This window comes from Camponotus vicinus, unplaced genomic scaffold (genome assembly GCF_025532165.1).
Source record: "Camponotus vicinus isolate PSW18456_S1 unplaced genomic scaffold, iyCamVici1.0 SCAF_9, whole genome shotgun sequence".
Lineage (NCBI taxonomy): Eukaryota > Metazoa > Arthropoda > Insecta > Hymenoptera > Formicidae > Camponotus > Camponotus vicinus.
Window position 1 is genome coordinate 6022490 of NW_028141981.1, and position 13415 is coordinate 6035904.

At 32.7% G+C, this 13415-nt stretch overlaps 1 protein-coding gene and 1 long non-coding RNA gene across 5 annotated transcripts in view; one reads left to right on the plus strand and one right to left on the minus strand.

Moving 5' to 3' along the window:
• The first annotated feature begins 1674 nt into the window (after positions 1-1674).
• Positions 1675-13415, plus strand: part of LOC145977051 (uncharacterized) — a 45516-nt gene continuing 33775 nt past the window's right edge. For 3 of the 4 annotated variants that reach the window (XR_014440397.1, XR_014440395.1, XR_014440396.1), the window contains exons 1-2: positions 1675-2059; positions 5870-6179. This is a non-coding gene — a long non-coding RNA (uncharacterized LOC145977051). The remainder of the gene's footprint in view (positions 2060-5869; positions 6180-13415) is intronic. The other variant, XR_014440398.1, reaches the window with a different exon arrangement.
• The window catches only part of Mav (TGF-beta domain-containing family member maverick), a 33258-nt gene continuing 23751 nt past the window's right edge, over positions 3909-13415 (minus strand). Inside the window, exon 3 of the mRNA XM_083108690.1 lies at positions 3909-6165. Coding sequence (XP_082964816.1) covers positions 5372-6165 — 794 coding nt within the window. The 3' untranslated portion in view covers positions 3909-5371. The remainder of the gene's footprint in view (positions 6166-13415) is intronic.

A 13415-nucleotide genomic window follows, 5' to 3' on the forward strand; every position in this document is an offset into this window, starting at 1 on the left:
CTAAGAGAATAAGTATTAAAATAATACTTATTGTCCGTAAAGATCGCGCAACGATCGAAGTAATTATTAAATATTTTGGTTTCCTGTCACTTAATCGATTCGCGATTAAATTGTATATTGTTCAATTAACAAGAATTTAGAAAATTTAAAGCATTGGTCGAAATATATTTAATTCTAAAACTGTTAAAGCAATATTATTATAATAAGCATCAATAATCAAAAGATCATTACGAAATTAATTCTCTTATCCCCTTTTATGTATCCCCTGTTTTAATTTTTATTAGCAATAACGAATGATTGCGATTCGATAAAGATTTATCGTTGCGATGCAGTTTCATGTCATTTATCAAAAGTTAATTTTTAATTATTAATATTTATAGCAAATTATGTTTCGATAATACTCGTAATCGTGTTTAGTTAAAAAATTACAATATACGAAATTTCTCACCACTACTTTATTACTCGAGTGTCACCGTGCGAATGATGACAAAGCGGTAATCTAGCGCGCTACTGTTTATATTTTACATTGCCAAAGTCCAATGATAACAAAGCCGTAACATATTAACAATAGCGCGCTATTGTTTATATTGCCAAAGTGGAACACCGTTATTGATAATTCATTGTCGAAATATTTTACGTACTATAACATATACTGTTTTACATGAAAATATTAAATTGTAGAAGTTTTTCAATTCATAGATTAATTAAACGATTATTTATTAAACAATTAATTAACATACGAAGCATTTCGAATCATTATTTTACTGCTCGAATGTTACCGAACAAATGATAGCAAAACCGTAACGTACAAACAATAGCTATTGTTTACGTCGTCAAAGTCGAACATAATGTTATTGATAATTCGTTGCCGAAATATTTTATATACTATAAAATATACACGAGTGGAATATTAAATTGTAGAAGTATTTTAATTTATTGATTAAAATTGATTATTTATTAAACAATTAATCACGGAATTAATTATTTGTAATTTATTCGATTGTTTTACCGCGCTTTTGCGAAGTCAAATTCTATAATATTTAGTTTTGTATTTTAAAAGACTGACTTATAGCGAGCTAAATAAATTAATAAATAAATGATGTTGAAAATAAAAAAAAGACACATAAATAAATAAATAAATAATAGCGTGGAAAGAGAGAACATACTAATATTTTTATATAATAAATTATTATTAATTAAATTATTTATATTTTTATTTATATTATTTATTGGAGAGAAAACTGAGAGAGGTGTCATGGCCCGCTAGTGTATGTAGTACACGAGTATTGTAAGTGTCAAAAAATGAATATTATAGTTGTGAATATATAAAAATAAACCAATATACTACATTTTCTACATTATATATTGAATCGAAATCGCGCGAAAAAGGAAAAGAAAAACAAGACTATGAATAGATATTTGCATCCTTTAAAGAAAACTAAAAATATTTCTCAATTTTTTTCTCTTTTTCTTCGGGCAAATCTACATATATGACCAATATGATTAATTGATTCAATCTTTATATATTTATTATTATATGCTATTAATCAAAGCCATAGACAATTTTCAAAAATCAAAGTCGCGCGAACGTTGAGCGCAGTAATGGCCATGCGCAGAAACGAATGCGCACCGGTTCGGCCGCCATGTTAGTTCCGCGCCATTGCATACGTCATACGTGAGTCGGAGTCATACGCAGATCGTCGTACATCTGCATTTTTCGCGTCTTTTAACCGAAAATAATGAATATCGCGAGTGAAGGAACGTTGAAAGTGTCCAAGAATAATCGCGCGACTTTTATAGTGTGTCGATGGAAGCGCGCGACAGCGATATTCAACGATATTCAATGATGGCGTCATCGCGAAGGTAGAGCGAATATTTTTTCGCGTCGCGTTATTCGCGCCCTCGATGATGATTATCGGATGCCAGCGAGTATCGGGAGTACCGAATAAAGTGTCGCGCGTTCGCGTTGGTGATATCGTGTGAGTTTGTGTGCATCAAGATCGAAATTGGACGTCCTGAGGCGAGCGAATGGAGCGACCTGTGGGACAGCCGGTGAACGGTGAGTTGATTTGATTTATCATATTTGCGTGACTATTCGTGGTCATTCGACGCTTATACAGCATCACGACGTCCCAAATTACGTTCGGGCAAATTGGCGCCGCATCATAATTCGATGCGACGCGATGCAATTCAAGTAAAGTCAATCGTGTGAAGATGGTTAGGCTAGAAGCGATTTGAAGTTTACTTTGTATACGCGCGCGCAGTGCTTGCGTACCTATCTTGTAGGGATGCCAACTGTCAAACGATAATTTTTTTGATCTAACCTAACCTAACTTTCCAATGTCTTTAGATGTCGAATGTAAATACGAGCATATGTTGCGTGAATTTTATCATGCTTTTAAAAATAATAATTTTAATAATATTTAATCATTAGTGTAATATATTTTATTATATAGTATATTAAATGTGCGACGTAACAGTGATACAATTTTATACATTTTAATGAGGAGCATATAATATAATTGATTAGGTTAGATTAAATTAATCAAAACAAGCTGCTGTGATGATGCATTTAACGTAATAATATTAATTTGACGAATGTGCAGCTATTGAAGTTAAATGACATTTGTGGACACATTTTTAAAGTAATCATGAGTGTCGTCTCTCATCTCAGTTACATGAAACTAAAATACAAAATATTTATGTATTCCACAATAACGTTATTCATTATGAGTACTATATTACTTTTCTTATATCTCAATCGTATTCAATCACATTATTTTATCGATGAAGCTTTTCATGTATCGCAGACAATATGATACTGTGCGTGGAATTTTACACAGGTAATACATGGCACAAAAATAATTCGCTCTTAAGTATTGCGTGCAATTCTCAAAAATAAATCAAATTGAATTATTTTCAGTGGGATCCAAAAATCACTACATTGCCAGGATTGTATCTTATTATAACTACGATATTATCACCTTTTATGTAATATGTGCAATATTACGTACATAAGGTATATAAATTTATTTCGAACTAAATTTATTTGCCTAAATCTTTATCTTATTTATAATATTATAAAAGAAAATTCCAAATCTAATGAAACAGAGCAGTGGAATAATTGGCTGATACCTCCGCTGGCTTAGAATATTAGCTTTTTTCCACCATTATACTTTTGATGCTTTTTTTATTATGCAGATGTTATATCTGTAAATATAGTACTCGTAATGTTATTTCTGCACCAATGTAAGCACACAAAAATGACAGCATTTGCAGGTAATTACATTATATTTATATAATGGGGGGGAATCAATAAAAGAGACAGATGATCAAATTAGTCATTTATATCTCACATATTAGTTCTTTTATATTGTATATTTTTATTTACATAAAAATAAATGTTTGTAAATGTAATAGTTTTTAGTTCAAACAATGATTGAATATCATCTCTTGAAATACTCCATATTTGGACGCTACTGTTAGCCGATTTGTAATTTATAATCAGTAATCTAGTTGAAACTCATGAGACATTTCAGCTAGCATGCTTGTTAAAAAAACAAAGAGATTGCTTATTTTTCATTTCTCGATTAAGATGGCTAAACAAATATCTCCAATTTAAGAGTAATATTTTCGAATGCACATGAATGCGCGTGGTTGCATAATGCATAATGCAGGGTAACCTTCGAACTCGAACGGGGTAAGCAACGTCACGCCTAATGAAATTTTATTGCTATCATAGCGAGATAACCCTTCATGCCGATAGTAAATTTCATGCTACATCCTATTCATAAAATTGTAACGCTTGACTCGAAGTGTTGATTTTATAATTGTACGATTCTAATTTTAAATATAAAAAAGCTATATAAAATAAAATAATAGAGTATACAATAAAATAATAAAATATATACACATATATACATACGCTTTTATTAAAACTTAATTGCTAAGTCGATATATTGAATTAAAATTTTAGAAATTGGAAAGTAATGATTTCCTTTGATGATTTTTCAAGAATATTAAATTAATTATAATTTTGTATCATTTTAAAAAAATTATAATTTATTTAAATGTCAGTTTAAAGTAAAGAAGAAAAAAAATAAATATATTTTATTGAAAGTTGATAGATTATACGTATTTAAGACTTCGCTATAAATAGATTCCCATCATCAGATATTTTGTTAATAATCGATTGAGAGAGACAGGAATAATGACGGTAATATGGCGCCGCTGGTGGTTAATTAGATTATAATTTACAATAGTGCATACGGATAAAGTGTATTAATTTTACAATTTGATATTGACGCGTAAATAACAATTGTTAAATTGTCATCAATTCTATCGCACTCGATAAATATACACGATATGTTATATTTCCTAGTTAAAATAAATATTATTTCACAGATAGAGAGCTCGAAATGCTTACGACATGCATAAAATTTATGTACGACGATCATCGATTAATTAATCGGAGATTTCGTACAAATATATTGAAATTTTGCAAGAATGTAACATATACATTTGCAATTGTTTGCATTCGCGAAAGAATTGAAAAATTAAAAATGCTCGAGATTCTATTCGTAATACTATATAGGAACTAATAAAACCTTGATATAAAATAGATTTGGTAGAATAAAGAATTTTAATTTTGTCACGCATTTTATGTTAATAGACATTGACTTGTGACCATAAATTATTTCATACAAAAATCTACGTGACTGTATATAATAAATTAACAGATAGAAAAGAAAGATAGATATACAATGATGGCGTTTCGTACAAGGAAGAGGATACTCTCCCAGTTGAAAAACGAATTGACATGACTATCGTGGTCGTCATCGTTGTCGTCATCGCTATAATTGTTGACAATATTAAAATGTGCAAAGATGCAATGACAGTTCGTTACAGCGAGAGAACTTGCTTTATTCTTTTTCTTAACCAGGTTCAAATATAGCAAAGCTATCCTAATGATATGAAATACGCGAGCGTTGCGTAATAAGGAATATAATAATGAGTAAATATCGTTAGTATCACAGTCAATGCGAGACCCTAAACGAATTACAGGATCTGACGTGTTCGGTAATGCCTCATCGGTACGAACCTAACGAAAGAAAAAAATGGAAATCTAAAGGATGTCGCAGAGATATGCAAGAGTCTTAAAATTACTTAGACGATTATAATGTATTTATATAGTTTCGCCTTTGCTTAATATATTTATTAATGATTATTAGTATGTATTTTGATGCAACCACGTGTGGCACCACCGAACCGTAATTCGGACAATTCTTTGGTGAGTCCTCGGCGATGGTAGAGTGTGTGTCTCTAGTAGAGATGATAGACTGTTTCGTTCCTTTTCTCTTGCTCCTCTTCCTCATGAACAGGCGCACTCCAGCACCTGGATGCTCTTCCACTGGGACATGCTCAATCGCGTGGTATTGTTCTCGTCATAGTAGACAATCTTCAGCTCATCAAGCTTGCTGGGTGCGCAACACGGCTTGGGTACCCTCTTCCGATCCTCTTTCCATAACAGACTTTGTAATAGCGCATGATGATGCGCCGGATTGTAACGGGGCGGGCAACGGCCTTTGCAATATCCGGCATCGAAGCCTTTCGGAAACACAATAAAATCGAAACCTTCCAAGTCCTTGAACATCACCGTCAATTCGTGCCGGCAGCACTTCTTATTATTGTTGCCCTTGCACTTGCTACGCCGTCCCTTGTGTAGCGACATTATCTCCTCGGGGGTGGATCTCTTTCTCCTACTACCCGATTCAAACGTGGTGAATACATTTAAGGTTGTATAAGAGATATCGCGCCGCGTCGATTGGCCATCGTGAAGAAACTCCAACTCGAGACCATGATTATCCAGGTTCCGCTCGAGCCAGTCAGCGGCCGCTTCGGTGAAGTCCAATTCCAGCCATCGGGAGTCCGTCGACTGTATCTGAGAAATTTTGCGCCGCAGCAGGAGACGTCGGGAAATCGGCGTGCAGAAATAAACCAGCACCTCCAGATCGCGCGGGCGTCTATAATCACCTTGAAGAAGGAATCTCAGAGCCGCGTGATCAACCGTGACATCTTCTGTGTCGGAAACCGCGACGGGAAAGTACAGGAAGTGATGGTGATTCCCTCCTCTCCAGTTAACGCTTGATCTGTTTCCCGGATGTTCTGTAACAAGAAACGTAAATCCATTATAATGTATATACATGAGTATATTACGTAAACAAGAAATCATTCGCATTATTATGCGATTAACTTCTTTAAACCGAACAATGAATTTATATGTATAATTATTAGAAAATTTTAATAGCGATATACCATGTGTTTAAATATTATAAGATATTACGAATTACACAGTTTAACAAAAAATAACGTCTCCGAACATAAGAACAAGATTAGTCATTTTCTGTAATTTTTTTGACATTGAATACGACTTCGGTTTCTAAATTGCTCCATCATATTACAAATTTGCAATTAAAGTTGAAAAAAACAGGTTCTATACACAGTTTGTAAAAAAATTCCCCGATCTTCTAGCGTTTAAAATATCCATCTTACTTGGAATTTTTATTAAAAATTCCAAGTAAGATGAATATTTTAAAAATTTTTTGGTGTAACTTAAAATAAGTTTTTTATTATTTTATTATTTTCTAATACTTTTCACTCATATGAAGAAAAAATACAGAGCCATTTAAATCTCAAATGCTAAATTCATAAATATTCTGAATAAAATTAGATAGATATCTGAAGCATTTTTAATTACTAAAATTTAAAGAATATGCACTACATATTTTGTATATTAAGATATTACCAAAAATTATATAAATAGAGATTTAATTAATTATATAAACAAATATAAATAAATAAATATATATATATTTATTTATTTACTTATATTTTTTATATATTATATATTATGTATTAAACATATATAATTTATAACTTGGCTTATCGCCGTCTACTGCTTTCAATATAAGAACAAAGTTAATTCTCTAAATTCTAATGAAATTCCATGAAAGTTCCCCGATGTTTCGAGGTACAAAAGAATGAGAATCTTTAAGAATTTTCTATGTTTTTCTAATGAATAGATATCTTGCAAAAAATAGCTATTTAATGTAACTATTTTATACCTTCTATTACATAATAACTCAATAAAATACTTAAAGCGAATCATGAAGGATATGAACAGATTGTAATCTTTGTCCATTAATTGACCTGAAAAAAAAAAACATTCTTGATTCATTTATATTGTAATTGAATTCTCGCAACAATGATACGGAAGGCTGCGCAAGAGATCTGCTTGAAAGCATGACTCAGTCTTTTCTTTTTGTTGCGATTGTCAACGTTTATGCTCTTTCTCTATATTCGAGATTTACAGATACATTATGTTCACGATAAATTTAGAAAACGAACAATAGTTCCCTTATTCTGTGTCATTTATATCGTTACTACGGGAACGAAACCTCTCTTTGACCCTCACATATAACAATCCACAAAAGATCGAGAAAGAAACGTAAACTGATTTCAATTCGAATCGACGAGAAGCCGTAACGCCATACAAATATTGTTGTGTATTTCAGAGCTTCCCTTCAAACAAATAACTAAAAAAAAGTTGTAGAATAAACTTTGCTTACGCAGGCACGTATATCTTTTATGAAGGAAAATTTTTCGCGAATTATGTCGTCTTTTATATGATATCTTTCAGATTTATAAATAAGATTATAAATATGTTAACAAATATTGTTATAATAAAATAATAACTCTCTGAGAATCTCTTATATAATATAATAACATAATATAATATTAATATAGTATTATACATAACATAATATAGTATTATATATATAAATTCTACACATGATAAATATAAAAAATAATATAATAATATATAATAAAAAATAAATTATTATTGATCACACATTATCATACAAATTCTTTGAATTAAATTGGAACGTGGCAGTCAAGCAGTTAATGAGGGAGTAATAAACGAAAACTGCGTTGTTAAGTGTCAGGGCTTTAAAACAGTACTGTTTAAATGAGACAGGAACTGTTGAATTCTCGTCGATTCCCGGACGCGCACGAGTGACAATTGTCTCACGCGTATTTGCGAATGCAGTTGCACGCATCGCATTCTATAGCGAGCATTCCTGCTCTAGGATCTGCAATATTATCGCCCACGTATATTGGCAAGGAGTATTTTCGCAGATCGCGTGTCGGATGGAATACTCGTCGCGTATAAACAAACACGGCTGATCTGAGTCACCGAACGGTATTCAGCCTTCCGATGAAATCGACATGTAAGACGCTCTATTGTCGATCACGCGGAGATGTTTTAGAGATGAAGCAGAGCGAACTCATCGACCCAAATTTAACGACCCATTCATATGACGTAAAAAAAATAGTTTATATAGTAAATTTATCTGTTGAATTTACATGTCGATCTTTTACCGGTTTCCGATTATATTTATTTCACTTCTGATTGTTTATATAATCAAATAACTTTCGCTTTGTGAAGATTAATTCGATCTTTTTTTTATTTTTAAAATTTTTCTGTTATAAATAATAATAATTAAATAATAATAATTAATTGCATTCCGAATGCTATTAATCTTTATTTGTAACATATTTTATTTATTTTGAAAATATATCACCGAAAAGATTAATTAATCGAAAGCTAATATTTACAATATTTACAATATTGTCTTTAAATGAATATATTTAATAGTGAATTTAATAATGAAATTTACGTAAACGAAGGATTTAAAATTTGTAAATCGCTTGTTTCGAGGGCTGTAAAAGTCACGTTCAGAGAGTGCGAGAATTTAGAATGGGGTAGGAAGAAATAAATGTTTCAGAGAGAAAGAAAGAGAGAGAAAACCCAGCTCTCCGGAGTTTAACTCTGAAATTCACATCCCTCTCTCTTTTATCATTCTTTCTCTCTCTCTAAGCACTGATTAAATCTTATTTATGAGGGCCAGGACGCTCCTTAGGAAAACTCTTGTGGAGCCATTAATTATCCACGACATATATACACAAGCAACCGTAGCATACGCCGTTTTTCGAGCCTGTCATGGTATGTTTAACTGTTTGATACCGGTATTACGGATGCCGTGACGGTAATTGTGAGGATTTAGAGAGAAAAAGCGTGTCATAAAGATGGAAAGGAAAGAAGGGTCTCATATGCATTGCGAGAAAAGGGAAGTGCAATGTACTTACAACTAGAATGACGATAGCGCCACACTTTCGTTCGAAATAATACAAATGTGTGATTATCTGGGGTTTATCTGTCTCCCGTTTAAATTTATAACTGTGATTACAAGTTATCTCTGGTACGAAAAAAAAAGTTAAAGCGAAGGATCCGTAAAAGCGTACGTTCCATTTGTTTTATTTCGAACATATGTCAAACTTGACAATTTCTTTCAGGTGAAGTGCTTTAAATAAAAAAGTCACGACAATAAATAATCGGTGGCACGCGATTTGTGGAAAACAATGTTTATTTTCATCGGGATCCGTGAAATTTCATAAACATCGATTGGCGACGCTTTGTCGAAAAAATTTCAATGTACGACTTCATTTCAATAACAATATAAGCGCAGTTTATTAATGTATAGCTAAGATATATAATTGTATAGTAATATATAGTAATTTTTATCGATATAATTATATAATAATTATATTATTTGATATGCTTTTAATTGCAAAAATGTGAAAATGTCGAAAAATTAAGTGATGAAAGCGAAAGTATAAATTCTTTCACGTCGCATGAATACTCAAAATGCATCATTGATTAACGTTTTTATTTATGTCTCACAATTAGAGGGGAGGGAAAGATTGCATCGTACATGAAGAAAATTCGTGACATCGTTCGACTTTTAGGGCTCGATATATTTCCCCTTTTCTCTACGGCTTGATTATCACGTTCCTTGAATAATTTATCCTACAACGGGCCAACGCACCGTATCACATGTTCGGTAGAATCGCCCGTTGGTATTTTCGTTTCTTTTTCCGTTTATTTTCCGTAGCGCCACGAAATTCTTTACACTTTTAGAAAGAGAGGATAACACTCTTTAACTCTCTGTTCATCGAGCGTATCTGCAAATAGATCGACATCTATTTCTGCAAGTTTTCTCACATAATCGAATGAAAAATAGGATCCTGTGTTACGTGTTTTAATAGACATAGTACAATATATTATATTAAAGTATCTCAGATATTTTTTTAATTACGGATTCTTCACGAATTCTCGATTAAGTAATGGAGGAAAATTATTAACTTTATATCTTTATATCTTTGTAATTACAAATTAACAATTAATAAATTAAAATTTTATACACAGCAAAATAGAATGAAATATCTATCTAAAGTTAACTAAAGAATATAGTTTCTGTTTGTCACTTATTTATTACACTAAATTTTTTGTAAAAAGCACCTTAAAAGTTCCTTTAGAATCTATTCTGAAGAATGTGTAATTAAAAGAATATTTGATTTTAAAATATTATGTAAAATTGCATAAGAAATTATTTTTATATATACGTTTTTCTCTCTCTTTCCCCTCTTTCTCAAAATTAAATATCCTCAATAAAATTAATTAGATTTATGTTGCATATTAATTAAATTAATCCCTTTTTCAATCGATTTGTTCCAGTATTGAAATGCTTCTTCAGAGATGTTCCTTAATGAGCATGTTTATCAAATAATTCAACGTACGTGCATCCCACGTGTTTCGTAGTAAAATCGTTTGGATTTATTTTTTCTAAAGATCTACTTTTAGAGAAGGGTGGAGATACTTTTAGAGCATCGTACATGTGTGATGCATGTTGTGTGAATAACGATAGTTCGATCTCTTTGATCGAGAGGGAGAATAAATGTCACTTGATCTACTTGTCTATTTAAATTTAAATATACATGTCAAGCAATTTAATTCTTCGTTCGATTAAATAAGCAGATTTGCTCTTAACGCGCGCTTATTTTTATAACATCTTCGTAACGTGTTCTGTTATCAAAGAATGTTAAAACTAGCAAAATGTGCATTCAAAAATTGATTACTACAATAAAATAATGTGGCCAAAAAATATTCTGTTTACTACTGATAGTTGCAAGTTTTTACTTTATAATCTTTCATTGTAACATTAAATTACTATTAAGAAGATAAAAGAATGAAAGATAAGTATTGCAATAGCTAAATTAATAGTTAGTTTAGTTATTAAATTATTATATATTAATTTTGATTTCGCAAAAATTTTTGCGACTATTAGTATTTCATCATAATAAAATGAAAAAATATGTAAAATGAATTTAATCTTCCATATTTTTTATTAATTTGAAATTTAAAAAATTATAAAGGTTCTTAAAATTATTGAAAATGAAGAACTTTAAAAAATTCTTTTATTTGTATTTCCTGCTTTTTATTATTTCCTTCATGATCGAGGCAGCTGAAATTAAGTGTTATAGCAAATATCGTAAATATCAATCGCGAATGCATAAAATACGCGGCTGTGGAATACAAGGCACCTATACCGCAAATGATTCCTCAGAAAATGGACTTCTATATCCGGAGGATTACATGCACATTTTTCCGAGAGTACGTCAATTTTAGTAACATCTCCTGCGTTCAAAACAGGACCGCCGTGCGTGTCGGACGCGCGCGTCCTGACACGACGCGGATGACGCATCGACCGTTCATTCAATCAGCTGGCCTCGACAATGAATCGACAAAAATACGCCCCAAGACGGTTTCGCTTGGCGATTGACCAGGTAACATCGGCGCGCAAAATAACCGGTCAATAAAGCGTACAAGAATCCACGGCATCCGGACAATTTCTGCGTATCCCGGAGACGGAGGCGGTGCGCCTGGTGTTATACTCTCGTCACTCGATGAGAATTCGACAGCAAACACGCCCGCGCAAGAGAGAAAGAGAAATCAGTCGCCTCGCAATATATTTCTCCAAATATCTCCACGCCACACGCACGGCCATCAATCGGCTAGTCCGCGTGCCGTGCTTATTATAGGCTTTATCACTCACGCGTCCGAAAATAAACGCCGCGCGCGCCGCGATATACGCACAGGTGACCCTCCACCGACGCTATATAGCCGCGGAATCTCTCTAAAATCGTGTCCGGAATAAGATCAACAGATCGAGTTAAAGTGGGTTAACTTGGGACCACGCGTTCTAAATCCGGGATGCATAATTGAGAGATGATTCGTCCGAAATTGAGATCTCGATTAGACATTACAATTTTAACGCTATTACACACAAAGAAAGAATGTTTCCTGCTATGTCGGAGAAAAAATTTTTGATTCTTCTATGGTTCCTATATAATACTGTGTATAAATTCCGATTAAGATTTCTCAAAGTAAAATAAAATAAATATAATGTATTGTGTATAATTATAATTAATTAATTATAATAAAACAATTTATTGTGATTGATAAGATCCTCGACTCTTTTCGTATTCTTGAAAAAAATTAAAAAATTCTAAATAATACCAAAACTAGATTAAGTTAAAATAGTATCGTCTCAATCGTATTTTCATGTTAGCGGGGAAATATTTAAAAATAACTGGAATGTAATACAAATCGATGATATTTTCAGACCAGTAAATCCAAAATTAGCCCCGGATCGATTTGACATTTCGTAATAAATGTCTGACAAAATAACTTCTGACAAAATAAGCGTCACCTCTTGGTGTCCCATATTTAACTGGCGCCACTTCGTAAAGTCGTCAATGTCATCGACATTTCGGAAGCGAAATTCATCTATAAAATATTCTGCCTTGATAAAAAAAAATAAATAAAAACGCGCGCTATGTAATCTCATAAATTTCTAGATGACTATATAAAAAAACCTTTTTTTTAATCTTAAGTTCTTTTTTTATATTTATCAGTTTTTTGCGCATCCTTCCGGACTAATAGCCACGAGACTAATAAGTGTATTCCACCCAATATTGATGGTCAGATAATAGAAATAAATCTCGGGAAGATTCAAGAGAAGGATAAGCAGGAGGGGCCTCTTGATGATCCTTCGCGCATCGGTTATACTCGCAATGATCCCGTTGTCGGTTTCGTTCGTTCGCGTTTCGCGGATAAAGCAAGGCAGACTACTTCTTGTTCTCGCGGTACGTTTCTGCTCCGGCGATTCGTTCTTATTGCATTCGGAAACTCGTCGCTCGGCATTCCGCCGCGGTCGGAATTTCTATTTCATAATAACAGCCGTGCGCACGATGCGGGGTTTGGCGCGCACGCTCCAGGTAGAGAGAGAAAGAGAAAGAAAGAGAGAAAGAGAGAGGCCAGAGCCATCAGGAGAGGTCGTCTTCTTCTGCTTCGCGCACCTTTAGCCTGGTATATAGACAAGTGCCCACTTCAGACTGGTTTCGACTCGATGGACGAACTCGAGTACACTCAATGTACATACATGCGCGGC